Genomic DNA, 20,643 nt, shown 5'->3' with positions numbered 1-20,643 from the left:
GAGAGAGAGAGAGAGAGAGAGAGAGAGAGAGAGAGAGAGAGAGAGAGAGAGAGAGAGAGAGAGAGAGAGAGAGAGAGAGAGAGAGAGAGAGAGAGAGAGAGAGAGAGAGAGAGAGAGACCCGAGGAGGCAGCTTGTGTAAGCGCAGGGCAGCCAGCCTTGACACTCAAGAGCCAGGTGTTAGATCACAGCAGGCAGTGCAAGCACCGGAGGAGCCACACACTCACAGGAAGCCCATGAGGGGCCTCACATGGATTTTGCACAGCTCTTCCAGGCCCTCTGCTATAACTTTTCAGCAGGGGAAGCGATGAGGAAGGAGCTGGGAAGAAGGAAGGCCTCCTCCCTCCGCAAGGGCAAGAGGGAAGGGCCAGCTGCAGGAAGCAGAGAGGCAGGAGGGAAAAGCCTCCTCTCGCCCAGGGTGTGGAAACAAGGCACACAGGAGGCCAGAGGGACGTCCCAAACTTCCTGCACCTTCCTCACAGGTGCACACTCGGCAGCTGCCCTCTTCCTGCCTGCAGGCCGGCCATTCTGCTTGCACCTCCATGAGACACTTTACCAAAAAAACAACAACCATTATCCATAAATATCTTAACTTGCTTTTCTTGGAGCCGCCCTTAGCTTGGGGCGGCTTGATAAACCTTCGCTCTGCCAAGTCTTGAACCATCTGTTGCGGGTGCCCCAAGAGAAAGAGCTGCTGGCTCTTTACACTTAAAAGAAATGGGGACGTGAGAACCTTTGAGTGGCTGTAACCCGCTATGACTGTGGGATTCAGAAACCCATGCTTTAGTGCCGCCTTCGCAGAGAGCCTTCCAGATTCACACTGTAACGGCCACACTGGGGCAGGCATCTTAATAGGCGGCAGGCTGGCAAAAGCTACTTGAGTGGATAAGGGTCTTGTTACATTCCCTGCACAACTAAGCCCCTTCCCCAGTCACAGAGAAGTAAGCCATTATGTGCACCTGGCTATTCAGCTGGAGGGATGAGAGAGATCTTTTTGCCCATCAAGGGAGGCTCAGAGCTGCAGGTCCCCCAAATCTGAAGCCTTGACACCTTTGTAGGAGTTCATCACCCCTGGAGAGCTGAGGCTGTCAGTTCCTGGGGCTCAGCAACCACAGGGTGGCCAAGGAGAGAAGCAGGCTTCTTTTCCTCACACAGATTTCAGGGCCTACTCCCTTCCCAGGCAAAAAGGAGGCTCACCTGGAGCCAGCCAAAATGGGGACTGGCACACCCACCCCCTGCAAAGCCCATGTAGTGCTGAGAACCTACACCACCTAAATAGTCAACCAGCCTGGTTTATAAAAAGGAAGGCCTGAGGGCAGAGGAATCTAATTAAACTGGAGGGGATAGCAGATCATTCAAGGGGTCTGTCACCTGTCCTATGGCCGCCAGCACCCCTGGACAGCACAACCGGATTGGGCCTGCCTGCAGCAGAGTAACAGCAAGAAGAGTGTTGACAGCTGCCATGTTTGCCCGGGGCTTCCCCTTTTCGTTCTGTGGCCTTTGGCGGCTGCCCCGCTAAGCTTACCTGACTGGTGAGGTCCGAGGGCATTGGCGAAGGTGGTTTGGAGAACATGGCGTCCTGGGAGATGAAGCCAGAGTCATGCGATGAGACGCTGGACAGGCGCGTGTTGGCATTGACGGGCTGTGCCAGGCTGCGGTAGCGACATATGTAAGTTGGTGAGTATGTTTGAGAACCCGTGAGCCACGGGGGGGGGGGGGAGGCACCCTGAGCACTGCTTGCGCCGCTAAAGGGTAGCAGGATGAGACGGCATGGCGGGCAGGAGGGGGGGCAGGACGAGGAGCGCAGGAGAGACCAAGCGCATCATCAAAGCGCATTGATGGGGTGGGAGTGAGAATAGCAGGGGGTGCAAAGGAAGGAAGAGAGTGTTTTGTTTTCATTTATTTAAAACCAAAACCAAAACCCAGTCCACACAAACTGTGAGGAATTAAGTGATATTACAGACAGGAAAGGTGCATATGGGGGAAAGTGACACACTTATTCTCTCCCAGCTAAGAGACTGCAGTGGTGCTGAAGGCCTGACAGTGATCTCACACACACACACACACACACACACAATCCCAGGGTGTTTCTACACCAGGCCCACTGCTCTGGAAGTGCCATGTTCCCCCACTTCTTATTCCACATGGCATGCCAGAGTTTCCTGAGGGAGCCCGAGACACAGTCGCAGCATGAGGAGCAGACAACATGTGCTTAAAGCACCTCAGGGCTCCTGTGCTTTCAAACATGTCTCCTTTGCAAGTTCAGGTGACTGACTCCATTGCTTCCTGTTGATCCAAACTAGGGGACTGTTGATCAACAGAGCTTTGATTTGCTAGTTTCTCTTCCCACAGGGATGGGAAGAGGTTCTTATTAGTTATTTGAACTTGAGATTTTAAAAAAAAACCCCACAAAAAGCGCTATTAAAAAAAGAAAGGAGTGGAAAAGAGTCACTCAAGAATTAAAGCACCTCACTCACTACCTCCTTGAGATCATACAAATGGTGACAGGCCCACTTAGAGAAAGGCAGGTCATGCTATGCTGTCCTTTGAGCTGGGAGATTCCTCCAGCTGCGCCAAACACACCTACCTGCACATGCTGGATTTGCGGGACCCAGAGCTGCTGGGAGAGGATGGCGGGGTCTGGTAAGACCAGCTATAATCAGAGCCCTTCAAATCTTTGATCACCTGCAAAATATTTGGCATTAAAAGGTAGCTCCGTGACACTTCTCAGGGTGCAAAACGTTCTTCCAATTGTGTCTCATATGTCATCCCAATTAGAGCAGAGTTCAGGGGGTTACTCTGCTTTCTCAGAAAAGGAGGACATGTCACTAGTGGCCACTCAACAATCCCACACAGGGAGAAACACATTCTGACAATGCCCCATTAAAACCATCTTTAGCTGCCTCGAGACCACTGGTCCATCTAACCCCTTCAATTCCACCTTCTAAGCCTGCACTTCTTTTCTTTGTTTAATTCTCAAAAGACATACCCGGTATGCTTGCACATAATGACCATAAGTCACTACTAGGTTTGGCTAAGCTCCTGTATCCATCACTGTGGGTGTGAAGGAATAATTAGTTCCCGTTATATATAGGCATTTTGAACCCAGGAAGTATTTTCCAATTCCTTCCTTTCGGATTACCTCCTCCCCGGTTTCAGTTAGAGACTCTGCCACTGCTAGAAGTTTCATGCTGGGCTATCTGGGCACCTGTCACAATTAAATTCTGGAAGCTGGAGCTTGGCTGAACTAGTTGCATATTTCCCAAACCGCGTGCTGCAATAAAATAACTGAGAATTTAATCAAGGGCCTTCTAGGGTTTGTTCTGATTTGGTGAAGCTGCTACTGTGTTCTCATTATTGTTGCTTTTAAATTGTTAATGTTTTATCTTTTGTACCGGAAGCCACTCTGAGAATTTGACTTGAAGAATCACACAGATTTTGAATATAAATCCAAATAACCCCCACATAGCTACACATCCTTTCCTAAAACCTCCCCAGCACTCCATCCTTTTGGCTCTCCCACCTGTTCACTGGCCGATGGCAATTTGTGGGGGTCAGCTGTCAGGACCACCAGGTCGTCAATGATGCCCTGCAGGTGGGTGATCTCTCCCAGCATGGTGATCTCTCCATTCTGCAAGAGAGACAAAAGGAGAGAATCAGGCATTTGCCGCGCTCTGGAGAAATAAAACTCAATATTCCTGCATTGCAGGGGACTGGACTAGATGACCCTTGTGGTCCCTTCCAATTCTACAATTCTATTATAAGTATACTTGCATCACAAATGGACCCTTTGCGAGTGCAGGTTCTGTCTGATGAAGGTTATGTGGGTTAACCTGGGCAGGGCCCAGCCATATGGTTCCCTAGCCTTGGAGACTGAAGTATGGATTTTTGGATGAAGAGCCAAAGGCAACTCAGCAGTTCAGCCTGGGCGATACTACCACAAGCACAGTACACCTCTGGGCCTGATGGGAGCTGTAGTACAAAATAACTAGAAGGCACCAGGTTGAGAAAGGCTGATCTAATATGTAGTCATCAAGAACCACATACACGACCTTGAGCTCCTTGGAGGAAAAGGTGAGATATAAATGCAATAAATAAATAAACCAACAGCATCTCAAGGGAAGGGCTCAACCAAAGTCTCATTGATTGTTGGTGCACACAGCCTCCTTAACCTTAACTTGGCAAGCCCACCTAAATCCACAATAGGACTGGCTCCCATGCACAGGGCTGAAGCCTTGGAAAGGAATGGATAGATAAAGACAGGATGTAGATTAGCCATATGAACAGGGGCAAGTGCAGGTGTGTGAAGGACAGTGTTGGGCGCAATCCAATCCTGTTGACACCCCATGGCTCAGAGTAAGTCTAGGAGGAGCCAGAGTTTGTTTTTCTCTGCAAGTTGCCAAAATTTGCATCTATATGCATAAATCACCACATACAAAATTGAAGCACATTTTAGTCCAATGGGCCCGTGCACCAAATATTTTAAGTACCTACCAATACCCCGGATGTATAATGTTACTATGGGAGGGGTAGGGGTGGCTGCCAGAATTTTGTTTGCAAATTAGAATACAGGGACTTGTTTTCTCAGTTTACTCAACCCATGAAACTGTTAGGATTTCTTAGTAGATTCTGTTCCACCTTAAACAGGAACAGGCTTTGAAGAGGATGTTGAATGTGTCACATGATGTATACTTCCGTTTGTTGTACTATTGTAATTGTAGTTCTCTTGCTTTTGCTTTGCTGATGAAGAAAGACACGTTTGGTCTTGCTTCTGAGATGCTTTAGAATAAACGCTTGTAAATATGCAAGGACTTCTCTCTGAGTCTTCTTTGTTGCTGCTGCTGCTGCCACACCACGCTAACACTGAAATGGACTCTGCAGATAACGTGTCCAGACTCTGAGAGCCTGGATCGTGTTACAGTTGGCTACCGGAGGGAGAAGACACCTGGCAGAGGCTTACTGGGGGGGGGGGCTTGAGGCCCAGGTCTTCTGCGTGTATGCTAACAGAAACAAATGTGAGCAGCTGAATATTGGGTAAGGTAGGGGGGGGGCACCTACCACCACAGGTTGCAAATAAGCGATGAAGGTGCAGAACCGTCCTCGCTCCTCAATGAGTGCCTTGCGGACAGCCTGTTTCTCCGTTTCTTCCAAAAGGAGGTACATGTCATTGACATCTTGGAGTGCATTGTCCAGTTGAGGCTGCAGGTCCCCTTTACCTGAAAGAAGGACATGGAGACAGAGACATCACCTCCTCTTCACCCACCAGCCCCCAGGTCCAGCCTCAAAGTTCTGGCCTACTTCTGGAGGTGGCCCCTGAACAGATGTGGCAATTCAAATCTGTATATTTCCTGACTATGGTGAAACTGGGTAACCTAAACTGGAGCACCGAGAGGTCCTCTAGGTAGGGAAAATGCCAGTCTAGAAACAAGCAAACCTTCCTAGATTTTACTGTTGTGAGTGATGTCTCCTGATATCTTCAGTGACTGGTGGTCTCTGCTGAATAAACACTACCTGGGCATGGAGCAGACTCCAACCTGGTGTCACAGATTTCTGTCAAAGAGCCTGTCGTGTCCTCAATAAACGGCAATTCCTCATGTTCTATTGTTCAGACATGAAATTAATTTCTGTTTAAACCAGTTTGTTTATAGCATAATGCAACAGTATCCAGACTTACTGAATAGCTCCCAAGAAGCAAAAGCAACCATTTTGTGAGTCCTCTGACCTGTACTAGAGATGTTTAAAATACTCGGAGTGTTGTGAAGAAACACACCCATGTTGGTTTGCCAAACACTACGAGGGGCTATTTTTTGTTCAATCTACAAGCTATTTTTGGAGCCTTTTTGCCCGAAGAGCAGGTTAAATGACTTTTAAAATAAGTAAACACTGGTCTTTGTCCAGGATTTGTCATTCTGATGAACTATGATGTTGGCTCTGATGCCCTCAGTCCCTATTGTTATGATAGAGGGAAGCTCAGTTTCATCCTTGCTTAATTTTTATGGATGTTCACATGTGCTAAAATTGATGATTTCAGACAAGTAGCACCATGACTGCATATATTGCAAAGGTCTATAAAAGTGTGTTAATATCTGTGGCTGGCCCTCCAGGAGCCACTGGGCTCCTGGTCCACATCAGCCGTGGCAACATTTCTGTCCATGTCTGCATTCTGAAAGCAGTGATATTGGCCAGATATGTCATATCCCTGGTCACTGTGGAAAGCAACAAACTGTATTCATGTCTTTTCTAGGCTGCATGTTGTGCACTGAATGCAGTATACTTTGTACACTGCTTTGGAATGTTTAAATATTAAGCAGCTTACAAGTAATTTAAACTCAATCTATCAACAATAACTACATTTGTAAATGGGGCTAAGCCAAAACCTTTATTGTTTTTCAGGAACATCTTCTGCATAACTGAACATGCCCACCATGCTATTTCAATATTGCTTGCAAAAATGCCCCCCGCCAGTTTTTTTGTACCACCCTCTCCTGCCTACTCCCTCAACTGACTTCATTTGACTTCACAGATGTCATCATGGAAGCAAGCCTTATTTCACCCCATAGTCCCCAACTGCTGCCAATTCATGAAGAAATACGGTATGAGGCAATGAAGGGGGTGGAGGATGTCACAACTGTCCCCATCTCCACTCCAAGGAGCATCTCGCTCCTCTCCTTAAGCACCTGTGTTGGCTCCCACCAAGGATGCAAGCTCTCCATCCCCTTCTCTTCACTTCCTATGAAATATTCCTCTCTTTGACCTCTTAGCCCGAAGCAAGATCTCCTTTACCCCTGCCTTCTTCTCCCTACTCTGCCTTTGCACCTTCGACTATGCCGTTCTACGGCACCTGGAACAGCAGCCTCCTCACTCTCAACCTGTGAAGTCACCTTCCTACCTTCTTTCTGGCCCATCGTGACCTCTGCAAAGCACAATCGCTCCACCATTCCTGCTCCTCCTATTACCACTCCCTTCACCTCCATGATTCACACAAGTCCTTTGCCAAGACTTTACTCTCTAGCCTGACTCTCTAGACTGGGAGAGGAGCCACCATACTGCTAGCAATAACTAGATGTTACATGAGATGCAGGTTGTCCTTCTCACATAGGGTTGCAGGGAGAAGAAAGCCCCATTGGCCCACACAGGTCTGAAGGGGTCATGGTCTAAGCAGTGGGAGGTCTTCTCCTGCTATGTAGCATTTTCATTTCCTGGGTGTAGCAGTAAAATTGGGCCAAAACAACAAGAGGCTCATGTTGGCTTCTGGCTCTTCAACTCTCCAAAGGTGGGCAGGTGTGTCTAGATCCATCCTTTACTGCTTCTTTGAATTCACCCCACATGCTTTTTCCAATTGCCCACTGGCAAGAGGAGTCCCAGCAGTTGGCCCAGCAGTGGATCTGTATATCACTAGCCAGATACAGATAACAGTGGTCCTTTGGCACTCCTAGAGTCACGGAGAGAGCTGCCCTGCTCCCATGATGCACCTTGCCTTTCTCTCCTCCTTCCCAGTTTGTGCTGGATTCATCACTCTCTCCTTCCCACACAAACCCATTCACAATTCCAACACTGTAATTCAAAAGCAGAAGTTCAAGTTCATTCCAAGTTCAGACCTTAGTGTCACAGCGGTGACTCTGTGTGACTCAGTTGCTTGGAAGGCTGCACTGTGAGCAATCTGGGGTGGGGTGGGTGGGTAGGTATTGCTACTCATACAAATACTCAAGGGCACACAAAGGGAGACACAGACACATGGACTTCCAAAGCTCGTCAGAAGCACAGACACCAAGAGAGCCCTTAGGATCAAGGCTCCCATGGAGCTGTCCATGCTCACAACCACCCATTGATCACAGGCTATGCAAAACAGAGGTGCCAGCAAGCAATTCACAATGTGTGCAGAACCAACCATGAAATGCTTGGCTTGATGGACAGCAATGAAGACCACCGTTGTGCAACCGCAGCCCTGCTGCCACTCAGATATGTTGCCTCCCACCACCACCACCAGCCCACATGCAAAGAAGGTAAAGCAAGATGACTGAGCAGCCAGGCGGGTGGAAAACCAGTGTGGGGAGGAATGGGGAAGACTGGAAGAATGGCTGATTGCTGAGAAAAAGTCAAGAAATAGCCAAGCTGTTGAGGCAGTGGGCCCCAGGATATTGGAGGGCTAAGGCTGAGATCCTGATGTTTGGGCTTGGCAGCCGAAAGACCCAGGGAAAAGGAGCTATAAAGTTGAGGGGAACCTGCCAGACCTATATACAGTCATACCTCGGTTTAAGTACGCTTCGGTTTGAGTACTTTCAGTTTAAGTACTTCGCAGACCCGTCTGGAATGGATTAATCCACTTTCCATTACTTTCAATGGGAAAGTTCGCTTCAGGTTAAGCACGCTTCAGGTCAAGTACAGACTTCCGGAACCAATTGTGTACTTAAACCCAGGTACCACTGTAATGCTTGCTGAATTTAATAATGCTTGGGAAAAGCCAGAACTGGCCTTTTGAAAATGGAGCCCAAGGCACCAACCCACTCTTCTGATGAGTTGTTGCTGAAGGGTGCATTCCCCGGCCGATTCCACTTTTTAAAGTGGCTCTTCCCCCATCTCCAATCTCAAGGCTGTCACTCTCTGGGGCGGATCTGGGCCCAAGGTGGGTGGATCTCAGCATTTGCCCCAGAGCCATTCTGGAGCGGTGCAGCAGAGCCAGAGAAAGAGGAGTGTCCAGATGGGAATAATGAGGCCCTGTGGTGATGCTGATAAGGCCTGAAATGAAAGCCAACTTAAAAAGCACCCACTGACTATGTTTTGTTGCTTATGCCTTTGTGGTTCACGAGGGTGAGGATACTAAGAGGGATCATAGGGATGCTCTTGTGAGAGTCTCACAGCACAAGACAAGAAGGCCTCCCTCTTTGCTTTGGCCTAAGGGGGAAGGAATAGTTAGTTCAACGACCTGCACCAATCATTTTAACAAGGCCTTTGGTCCCTAACTGAAAGCACCTGGGGCCCTTAAGTGCCCAGACAAATGGTGGCACTCTGCTGCAGGTGGAAAATGTGGTCTCCCTCTGAAGGAGACCTAGCCACCTTCCAGAGCAGCCTTCCCTGAAGCCGGTGCCCTCCAGATGTTTTGGGTTACAAATCCCATAAGCCAGTGGTGTCCAAACTTTTTTCAAAGAGGGCCGGATTTGATGAAGTGAAGGGCCATGGGGGCTGACCAAAGAGCCAACCAATGTTGTTAGGATTAAAGTGGTTGAGCTTTTTTATGAGGGTTTTTTGAGGATTTTACCCCAGGAAATAAACTGCTACAGGGGTCCGGATTAAACCGACCATCGGGCCACATTAGGCCCCTGAAATGGACTTTGGACATGCCTGCCATAAGCAATACCAAGGAGGATTTCTTCCAAAGAAAGCTGAGGCTGATGGGAGTTGTGGTCCAAAACACCAGATTGGAGAAGATGGCCCTGGAGTGAGAGACTGAGCCAGTCTGGCTCTGTGAGAATTCAAGCTGTTTTTCCATTTTGTGTTCAACTGATGACATCAAAGAAGTGTATGTGCTTTGAATGTGCCCTTTGATTCCCCCCTTTTCAAAGTAGCAATAAGGCATATGAAGCAGCCTTGCACTGAGGCAGACCCCTGCCCACCTGTCCCAGAAGTGGCTCTGCAGGGTCTCAGGCAGGTGGAGAGGGTAGGACCCCTTCTTCGTCCTTCACATTGCTTGCTGCTACCCAATCCTTTAAATTGGGATTAAACCCAATACAGTGGTACCTCGGTTTGCAAACGCAATCCATTCCGCGGAGGCGTTTGCTCGCCGAAGGAACGCTTCTGCACATGCGCGAAGTGTCGATAGAGCGTTTCTGCGCACACACACGCTGCAGAGATCGCTTCTGCGCATCCGGGCACCGCGGAACCCGGATGTAAACACTTCCGGGTCCATGGCATTCGTAAACAGAGGCGTTCGTAAACGGAGGTAGGCGTAAACCGAGGTTCCACTGTACATCAGGCATAGGCAAACGTGGCCCTCCAGATGTTTGAGACTGCAATTCCCTTCATCCTTGACCACTGGTCCTGTTAGCTAGGGATGATGGGAGTTGTAGTCCCAAAACATGTTGTTGTTTAGTCGTTTAGTCGTGTCCGACTCTTCGTGACCCCATGGACCATAGCACGCCAGGCACTCCTGTCTTGCACTGCCTCCCGCAGTTTGGTCAAACTCATGTTTGTAGCTTCGAGAACACTGTCCAACCATCTTGTCCTCTGTCGTCCCCTTCTCCTAGTGCCCTCAATCTTTCCCAACATCAGGGTCTTTTCCAAGGATTCTTCTCTTCTCATGAGGTGGCCAAAGTATTGGAGCCTCAGCTTCACAATCTGTCCTTCCAGGGAGCACTCAGGGCTGATTTCCTTAAGAATGGATAGGTTTGATCTTCTTGCAGTCCATGGGACTCTCAAGAGTCTCCTCCAGCACCATAATTCAAAAGCATCAATTCTTCGACGATCAGCCTTCTTCCCAAAACATACGTAGGGCCAAGTTAGCCTATGCCTGCAATACATCCTGTAAAATAACCCAGTTTTTTTTTGCAGGCCCAGGAAGGTGGGGCCTGACTGCAACTCTTCCAAGGGGTCGTGTAGCATCATCGTCTTGCAAGGGGTCGTGTAGCATCATCACCTCTTATAATGTATGATGAGCAGCATAACAATAATAGCTCATCAGAGGATCAAGATGTGACTGGTGTACTCTTTTCTCCTTTGCATGCTTAGCATCCTTCAGCTGCCCCAGGCAGCTGAAGCCAGGAGGATCAGCCAGGCCACAATCTGCACTTCCTGCAAAAGAATGGGAAGATGCTCTGTTTCTCCAAGCCCAACCTTCCTCAACCTGAGCGAATACTGGATGAAATAATGTTCTTAATAATGTTTTCAACTGCAACTGCTTTAGGGCATTTTTAATTGCAATAGTTTTTAGAAAGGAAAAGGAAAAAAAAACTCTTTCAATTGTTGTGTTTTTGAAAAGTTCAAACTATAGATAAATAAACCCAGGACACACCACATGTTTTGACCTAAAAGGCCTCATAAGCCTCAGCCAGCAAGGCCAAGGGTTGGGGCTGGGGGTAGGAGCTGTACTCCACCAACATCTGGGAGGCACCCGATAAGTGGGGAGCGGGAGATTACTCTAAACAGAGGTGAGGCAAGAGCCCCAGGGATTCTGGCACCTCAGGTGCTTAGCTACCGGTAGTTTGTGGATGGGCTAGTCTGGGGGTTGGTGTAGTAGGGGAGGTACACACCCATTTCCTACGGGGTCTTGCTTGCCAGCAGGCTGAAATAAGATGGCTTTGGAACAATCTCCCTTGTCTCGAATTTGGCCTGAGGTAAGCTGCTCTTCTTCAGCCTCAGTCTGGCCACCTGCAACATTGGGGGGGGGCAGTGATGCTGGCCTGCCTTACAGGGTTGTTGCAAGGTTCACTGAGAATAGTGAAGCAACTATGAACTTAGCCTTTCCGTTCTTGCAATGTGGCCTGTTGGCACCTTACACTTCGGGTTCCAGCGTTCATCACAGAGCAATGACCACCTCCTCTCTGCCTTCAGCGAAGCTGGGCTGAGCCTCAGTCGGCCCCATTAGCTTAAGCTGCTCCCAACCCTCAATGCACCACTTGCGTCAGCATGGCCTCCGGAGGTTTCATTTCATTTCAAGCCCAACCGAAACAGAGTGGAGGGAGGGAGGGAGGGAGGAGAGGATTACAGGTAGTGAAGCCAAGAGCGTGGAGGAAGGGTGAGGGATGCCTGGATGAAGCTGAGATGGCAACGTTTGACTTACCAAGTAGCTCTACAGGAAGGATGTGGAAAGGAGGGAAGAGAAAAGAGAGAGGGAGGAAGAGAGAAAGAAGAATGTGTGAAAGACAGGCTGATGTATAGAGCCATCTTCTCACCCGGAACAGGACCCCACAGAACCACCACCCAACTCAGACACACATAACCAAGTACAACTGCCCTCCTGCCATAAAATGACAGCAGGGGACAGCCGCGTCTGGTCAGGTCTTCTCCACTAGCACAAGGAGCAAAAGTGGGAGCCACAAGACTCTAGTAACCTCCCCCAGGTGGGGGGCAGTGGCAGATCCAAGGGTGGGATGGGGTGGGGATTCCCCAAGGCAGAATGCAAATGCCCCAGACCCAAGCCAAATGCCACAGGTCCCCAATCCACCTTGCATAGAGCAGCCAAACAGGAGGAGGGAGGCACAGAGATGTTTGCACCCTGCACCTTGTCTTTCCCAAGGAGTCATTGGTGACCACGTGCACACGTAACATCTGGTTTGGGCCTCAGAGGGTCCGCTGCAGGAGCCAGGAAGACCCCTCTCAATACCTAGAAGGACTGAGAATGGTATGAGACGCCACACTGAGAACACCAACACAGTTCTCTTCCCATGACAGAGTATGTGCATAAAGGGGAGGGAGAGGCACTTTGATAGGCAATTATCCCCGAGGTCCCCCTCTCCCTTTGCAGTCAGCACCAGCATACACACATGGTAACTTCAAGGAGCAACGACCTGGATCAACACACTGGCCTGATTTTAGGGCAATAAGAACTTGGCAAGGCTCTGAAAGCAACCCTCCCCTGGCACTCATGTGTTCACAAGACGGGAGGGCAGACCAAAAGTGTAGAAACTTAGAGCAGCGGCTGTACAACGCCCCCTGCAGAAACTGCCACTCTCACCCAGACCCATTCAGACACACAAGCGAACCAGAGGCAGGCAAACACCCATCTCTCCTTGGAATCTGCTACCACAACTCTGCAGACAGCTGGGCCTTCTTTCTCACTGGGAGTTAAAAATGCCTCATAGCTTTGAAGAGGATCACTAGCTGAGAGGCATGTGTGTGCTTCTGCACTTAAAACAAGTAAGTCCAAGATTCCTGAACTGAGCAAAGGTGAATGCTGTGAGTCTAATCAGCAGACCTCTCACTCGGCCATCTCCTCTGGTTTCTGAGGCCTCAGCCAGCATTGCGCACCCACACTGTCAAGCAACAGGGGCAGAAACTTGCTTTAACCCCCGCCCCCAATAAATTCAAGAAGCTGAATTCAAGACTTCATTCTCTTTTCTGTCACTGCCTAACACAAAGCTCTGTCTCACTTGCAAAGCAAACAACCCACAAAGGGATTTGGAGAACCCCTGGGCCCCAGGACATTATGCTGCAAGGAGGCCTCCACCCTAGTTTAACCAGGATCTTGCACTGCACTGCATTTAACTGAAGAATTAAACCAAGGTCCTTGCTCCATCCATGCCATTACCTGTGCAGGGAAACGTTCACTGCTAAGGCAGAAGCAATTTAGTTTATCCAAGGGCAGCCCAGCAAATCCAGTCCGCCTCTCCAATCAGGGGTTGGAGGCCAACATCACTAGCCAAACTGACCTGCCCTTTGGCCAGAAAGACCCTGTGGCAGATCTTACCTTTGCGGGCTTTCTTCTGAAGCTTCAGTGTGTCAGAGGACTTCTTCTTTATCTCATGGCGGGCTCGTTTGTATTCTAAGGAGACAGGAACCAGGAGACATGAGGCCTGATTCCAAGTGACCAGAAAGCAAACACTTGGCAGGTGGACCCCGAAGTCCCCCACATGGCGTGAGCAGAGAAGGGAGGCCACTGCTCTCTATGGGGCCCAGGCTCAACTCCTGGCTTTCATCTCCTCCCACCCTAAGCCCCACAGTCCTGACAGCCAAGTCACATCCTTGCCACTGCTTTCCTCTGAGCATCAGACACTGCCTCACAGGCTATGGGGGCAGCCAGGGTGCCTCCTGCCCTTTTACCTTTCGCGTGATCTTTGTCAAGCTGGTTAGCCGTCTTCTTCCAGTCCTCTATCCGATCCTGCAGGGGGTTAATCAGGCTCTCCATCAGGGCACTGCAGGGGGGGGGGAGGCACCCAGAGAGAGGCAGGTTAGCGGGGCCAAGGGACATGGAGAAGGGTTAGCAATGAAATCCCCATAAATGTGCCAAGGTGAGCCAAATGGCTCAATAACTCATTCTCTGGACTAGAGTATGGAAGTGGCTCGAGTTTCTAAAACCCTGAGCCTCCTTCTGCATGTCTTGCCTATTTCAGCACCTCCCCAATCCCATTTTCAAGGCCACTGAGCCTCTCCCTCTTCTTCTTCTTCTTCTTCTTCTTCTTCTTCTTCTTCTTCTTCTTCTTCTTCTTCTTCTTCTTCTTCTTCTTCTCCTTCTCCTTCTCCTTCTCCTTCTCCTTCTCCTTCTTCTTCGGAGCCTGGGGCCGGCCCACACACATGACAAGCACGCGAGTCTAACAAAAGGCACTTACTTGGTAAACTGCCTCAGCTTGGTCTCAATACTGCGGTGCCGCATACACATCCGGGTTAGCGCGGAGCCGATGTCCCTCGTCGCTCCTGAGGTGAAAAACCAGCCCTCATGTTAATGGACAACAGTCAAGAGGTACTTCAGAAAAAAATCAAGTACGAAATTCCTTTTCTTTACTTCTCTCTTGTTCAGTTGGAGAGAAAGAAAATGGAGAGGCAAGGAATTGAGATGTCACCACAGGCTGAAGGAAAGCCTGACATTGGGGCTGTGTGAGGGAGTGAGATCACATGGGCTGGGAAACCGAGTTGCCTGAGAGTCTGAGGAAGGAGCACCTTGTTTCAGAAGTAGCAAAGCAGAGCTATCAGGGCTCTCTCCTGACTTTCCTCCTGAGGGGACACACAGAAAGGCCTCATATGTTACTTTCACAAGAGCATCTTCCCCTCCAGGATTTCACAGGTGAAAATGGACTCTCCAGTGGGCTTGTAACCCCCCCCCCCAAAAAAAATCATCTCACAAACACTTCTTCCCCTTGCCAAAGGTTGTTCCAGGATTCCATTCATGCTAGAGTGACTCACTTGGCAACAGCCTATCTTACACAAATTAGTAAAATGTTCACAAGAGTTTCCATTACAAGGAGAGGATTTTTTCCCTCTTACACAGTGGAGCTAGAGGCAGTGTTTGCAACTTAAAGAGCATCAGAAGGATCCTTCCAAACTGGGAGATTAGGAATCAAATGCATTTTGATGTAAGAAGGTGGGGGGGGGAATGCATTTGGGGTACACCCCCTAACTTTACCCATAAATACAGTGTGATGAGGTCTGAGCTGCATTGTAATGTTGTAACCTTTCCGCAAAGTAGGGTTGATTAGTCCAGCCCCTTTGATAATTTTGGTTGCTCCTTTCTGCCTTTCCCTCCCAGCTCTAGAATATCCTTTGAGTTAAAGGCTATCACTATCAAAGGCTAACAATCGGCTCAAAGTCTAGATTGAGGGCCCTGCCTGATGGAGAACAGAGCAATTCAGATTTTGTCCATTGGAGGTAGCAATAACCACACTGACCCCTCTCTTTCTCTCTCCCCAAGCCTTGAACATGAGGATATGAATGGATGGAACAGTCTTTCATAGGAACCGCCTATCAAACAGCATCCCTCACAAAGCATGGATTATGGGGCATTCTGCTGCTTGAGGGTGAGAAAAATGCCCACATACACTAATTCACATGGGAGCCCAATCCACTGAGAAGTTATCTAGTGCAAGCCTCATTGAAATGACCATGAACATGCATTTTAAGGGGCTTTACACAAGATGAGATGGCACCCTGTGGGCCGCAGCTAAATGCCCTTGATTGCACCAGAAACTAACAGCCAGAGGTGATTTCTGTCTCTTTCTGCTCATTTCCATTTCCACTTGCTCCTGGTCACATGTGCTGTAATTGCTGTGGGTGTTCCAGCTGGAGAATAGCCTCTACCAAACGTGTCATTGACTTTAAAGAAGCACGGACTCAGGACGAAAGGGAGAAATGAGCTAAGAGGAAGACAGCTTTGGCAAATCCTCACCTTGACCAACTCCCACCCAGAAACCTATGTCCCCACTGTGGAAGGACATGCGGATCCAGAATTGCCCTCCACAGTCACTTACGGACTCACTGTTAAGACCATGTTCATGGAAGACAATCTTACTTGGCTACGAGTGATCACCAAAGAAGAAGAAGAATTGCTGCTCTAGAGGAGCCTTCGCCAATCTGTTGCACCCCATATGCTTTGGACTACAATACCTGTACTGACTGGGGCTGTTGGGAGTTGCTTCCCAAAACATGAATGGCACCAACTTGGCAAAGGTGGCTCCAGGATCTAGACTACCTTCTGTTTTCCTTGAGATATACATAAAAAGTGCCCCTGAAGGATGTGTCTTCCTCTCAATCCTGCCTTTTAAGCACTTCCCACAACACCGAAGCAGAATGACTGTGAAAGATTAATGAGGCAAAGGCACGCAATTGTGCCTGGAAAGACGAATGCACAGAAATCACACGTCAGAGGAACCCACTGTCACCTGGGAATGGCAGATCCACCCCTCAAAGGTACTGGGAGGGAGGAAGTTAAGAGTGGATGCAACAGACCATGATCAACTCGGCCGACATGATGAATCCAGGTTAATGAGGGATCTGCACGCACACCATTATGCAGCACTGTGCAAGCTGCAGAGAGCAATTTGCCCCTCTTCAAAGCAGAATCTAAGGCATGCCAAAACAGTTCACCTTCTGCTGGCCAGCCTGAACTGGCCAGGAAGTGGCAAAAGCTGCAGGGAGTCTCTCCAAGACATTAACACAGCTTTCAGGAAGGGATATTTGGAGGCTGCCCCAGAGCACTTGACATACATTCTCTAACCCTACTCCTTGAAACAGCCCTTTAAAGCAGGCCAGCCATACTGTTTGGAAAGGCACCTTTCATCCAGCTCTGGGTGAGGCACCCGGTGCTCATTCAGTGCATGAGTTGGCCTGACCTGTCAGCTATCATGGGGGGACGGGACAGGACGAGCTGCAAAGTTTTTAATCAAACAGAGATTAATCAATTTTAAACTTTTGATCAAAAAGGTGCTCTTGAAGGTAGGGGTACCTGTGAGGGCCAGGTATCCTACCCATGACCCAGTTCCTTTTACTAGTCTGGGATTACTAGGCAATGATTTGCCAAGTGGCCTTGCTCAATGCTAAGCATGATCACTAGTTATCTCTCTCGTACATTCCAAGAGCCCAATACCATTTCCTTCTTGACCTCAGATGAGGCCAGCTAATTCTCCGCAAGTCTGCTTGTGCTTATGGTTCTGGTCCTGCAGTCTGTTGAGCCTGACCTTCCAGAGCAACACTCTTTAGTGCCAGGGCATCAGAAGGTGACATTGTTGTGACTGACCCTCTGTTGCTTTTTGGAATTTGCTCCCAACCATGGAGGATGGAAAGGCACCAGCACTACCTTCCTAACAGTGGTGCACTTCACACACCCCTTCTTACTGGGGGTGGGGGTCATCCTGGCTCCAGAGCCACCGCTGTGCAGCTGCAGCAATAGACAGAGGAGGATGACTCACTTCCTTTGCTTGTTTCCTTAGCTTGCTGAACGGGGCTTCTGCTGCAGATCACAGACATTGACAGGGAGAAATCATTTCCTCCTGTTCCCCCTTTCCCGGTTCTGACCAGGAGTGCTGCTTCCTCTTACGAGTTGCTCCCTCTTGGCCAAGACGTTTTACCCCCAGCCCCCAACCCTATGGCTGTAATCACCTGACACAAAATACATCCTTAGTATCTCTTTCAGAAAAATAATAATCTCCCAGCATTTTCTGCAAACGCTGAGATCTTGTGGTTCGCATTTTGAATCGCACTTGGCTCCTTCACTAGCAACACCCCCCTCCCGAGCAGTGTCCACACATGTGCAACAAGAGCAACCCCCCGGTTTCCCTTGTCCTCTTCCACCACCCCACTAACAACTCAGTGGATAAAACTGCGCAGTCCCACAGGCCCTTCTGTCTCTTTTCAGAGACTGCCTGGGGAATTTTGTTGCCATAAAGACAAAGGTTAAAATGAAGCAGCACCTCCTACTCACCCACCCATCAACCCTCTTGGACAACAGCGAAACATTAAAGAGGAAATTTAAAAGGGGGTGGGGAGTCAATGCATTCAAAAGTCGCCAGTGTAAAGATGGGAAGGCCGGGCCAAGTTGATTTTTTTCTCTCCTTCAATTACTGAGCTTAAATTCGGCTACTTATTGGGGCTGGAAGCTTGGAGCTTCAGTAGCTGTGGTGCGTTTCCAGACCATTTAGTGCACTGGTGCTGACATGTAAAGCCTTGCTCTGCTTAGAAGCTGGTACCTGAAGAACTGCCTGCTCCCTTCCCACATCCCTTGGTGGGAAGGTGCCTCCCCTGCCTGTGGTTGTTTTGCACTTCAATGTTTTCGCCTTCCTTTGAATTGTGAGCCGAATAATATTGTGATCACTTCCAGCTCCGGGACACTAGCAACACTAGCAGTGTTTGCAATAATTGCAATGTTTGCAATTATTTATAAGTCTTATAACTTGCCTTTCCAAAGGAGCTTATGCACATCTGTTAAAATAGCACCGAGGACAAAATACGAACTAAAACAGGCTAAAATGCAACGAGCAAATAGGTTCATTTGTGCACCCCAGAGTGCTTGACATAATAAAAGCCACAAAACACAGTCATAAGCAAATGAGTCCTCAAACACAACTAAAAGCAAAACATAATCAGCACTAATAACCAGTTAAAGCCAAAAACCTGTCCTTAACGGTGTCCGACTAGAATAATAGGGCAGCTTTCACTTGGCCCTGGAGGAGAAAAAACTAGGCAGTGCATGATCCCCCACTGCAGCAAAGGTCCTATCGCTACCCTGCAATGGGAGTGGTGTGTATGTGTGTGTGTGTGTGTGTGTGTGTGTGTGTGTGTGTTACCGAGAGTTTAGCAACTCCGTATACAGGCAAGTTCATATGGGAGTTGTCCAGCCCTATCTCCAAATATGTTAGAGCAGGGGTCAGCAAACTTTTTCAGCAGGGGGCCGTTCCACTGTTCCTCAGACCTTGTGGGGGGCCGGACTGTATTTTGAAAAAAAATATGAACGAATTCCTATGCCCCACAAATAACCCAGAGATTCATTTAAAATAAAAGGGACACATTTTACTCATGTAAAAACATGCTGATTCCCAGACCGTCCGCGGGCCGGATTTAGAAGGCTATTGGGCCGCATCCGGCCCCCGGGCCTTAGTTTGGGGACCCCTGTGTTAGAGGGCACCAAGTTGGGGAAGGCTAAGTTAGACAGCTCTTCAAAAGCCATGATTCCAAGCCACTTGGGGCATTATAGGTAGAAAACATACAAACAACACGAGCTGAGCCTGGTAGAGAACTGGAGAAGCCAGTGAACGTCTTTCAACCACTGGTCAAATATTATCAGCACAGCAGATCCTAGTCCATATGCATGTCTACCACACTTTGAATCTACTGCACTGAAGTTTCTGAACACTTTTTATTGGCAGCCCCACAAATAACATTGCCCTAGATATTACTAAGGCATGAGGAAATGTGGCAAAATTATTATTTTTCCAGACAAGCCCACAGTGCTAGTAAAAGTCACTCTTGAGCCACAGACTGTTTTATTGCATCGTTGACCATTTTAACTCTGCATGTAAATTTCCTTGGCAGATTTCCTGCCACGTCGAAGCATTAGTCAGCTTTGGAATACAGTGGTACCTCTACTTACAAATACCGTAACTCTACTTACGAATTTTTCTACTTACAAATGGAGCTCCGTCCACCATCTTGGATGCGGTTTAGATAGGATTTTTTCTACTTACGAATTTTTAGATAGGGTTGCTTCGACTTACGAATTTTTTCTCCCAATGCATTCCTATGGGATTCGACTTACAATTTTTTTCGACTTACAAATGTGTGTTCGGAACACATTAAATTTGTAAGTAGAGGTACCACTGTACTGAGATGATACAGGCTTGTGGGCACAATGGCTTCCTTCCCATGGACTACCGGTAGCTACTTGGTACTCCAGGAAACCTGGGACAATGAATGGGGCCAGCCTTGATTAAGGACAGCCAAGTGGTACAAGCACATGCACCAGGCTTTCAAGCACATGAAATTGAGAGTCTCTGAAACAGGGAACCTGTAAAGGGAGCTGGACATCCAACAGAGACAACCATGACTTCCCCAACCTTCAAATTATGGTGAATCAAGGACCCACAAGCAAATATCCTGGACATATCTGCCGCCTTTAGGATCAAAAAAACCTGTCGCCATTAAAGTGTTTTCACAAGTGGGCTAACACAGTGAGCAGGCATAGCTGCCAAGTACCCCGTTTTCCCCGGGAAACCCCCCGTTTTTACTTAACTTTTCCCGGTGGTCACCCATATCACTTCGTCTCCCATTTTTCTCCGTTATTTTCTCCTGCCGGCGGCCATTTTTTTTCCTGATTTGCCCTTCTATGGGCACCAAAAATGGCCGCCGGCGGCTTCAAAAGTCGCATCTACGCATGTCCGGAAGTGCATAGACGCGACTTCCGGTGTCGGCGGCGGCCTTTTTTGGTGCCCATAGATGGGCAGAGCGACACCAGAAGTTGTGTCGACGCACTTCCTGACATGCGTAGAAGCGACTTTCGAAGCCGATGGCGGCCATTTTTGGTGCCAATAGAAAGGCAAAACGACACCGGAAGTTACGTCGACGCAACTTCTGGTGTCACAAGGCTGCCGGCCCCGGATTCTGCAGTCCGGGAGCAGGGCAAGGCATTGTGAGTTAAAGAGCAAAAGCTACAAGCAAAGGGGTGTATTTAAAATTGTTTCACCTTCTATATTATCCCTAGATGTTTTGTTTACTTCATAAAAAAAGTTCTCAAC

At 48.7% G+C, this 20,643-nt stretch overlaps 1 protein-coding gene across 5 annotated transcripts in view; it reads right to left on the bottom strand.

Moving 5' to 3' along the window:
- MTSS2 (MTSS I-BAR domain containing 2) overlaps nucleotides 1–20,643 on the bottom strand; it is a 62,279-nt gene that overhangs the window by 7,714 nt on the left and 33,922 nt on the right. For 3 of the 5 annotated variants that reach the window (XM_035120227.2, XM_035120229.2, XM_035120230.2), the window contains exons 4-11: nucleotides 14,257–14,341; nucleotides 13,751–13,842; nucleotides 13,398–13,472; nucleotides 11,772–11,780; nucleotides 5,057–5,214; nucleotides 3,522–3,629; nucleotides 2,586–2,683; nucleotides 1,524–1,650 (exon numbers count right to left, since the gene is read on the bottom strand). In XM_035120227.2, coding sequence (XP_034976118.2) covers nucleotides 1,524–1,650; nucleotides 2,586–2,683; nucleotides 3,522–3,629; nucleotides 5,057–5,214; nucleotides 11,772–11,780; nucleotides 13,398–13,472; nucleotides 13,751–13,842; nucleotides 14,257–14,341 — 752 coding nt within the window. The remainder of the gene's footprint in view (nucleotides 1–1,523; nucleotides 1,651–2,585; nucleotides 2,684–3,521; nucleotides 3,630–5,056; nucleotides 5,215–11,771; nucleotides 11,781–13,397; nucleotides 13,473–13,750; nucleotides 13,843–14,256; nucleotides 14,342–20,643) is intronic. The other 2 variants (XM_035120228.2, XM_035120231.2) reach the window with 1 other exon arrangement.

This window comes from Zootoca vivipara, chromosome 6, assembly GCF_963506605.1.
Source record: "Zootoca vivipara chromosome 6, rZooViv1.1, whole genome shotgun sequence".
NCBI classification, from domain to species: Eukaryota; Metazoa; Chordata; class Lepidosauria; order Squamata; family Lacertidae; genus Zootoca; species Zootoca vivipara.
Note: the sequence above shows the minus strand (reverse complement) of the source record. Positions and strands in the feature narration are given on the sequence as shown.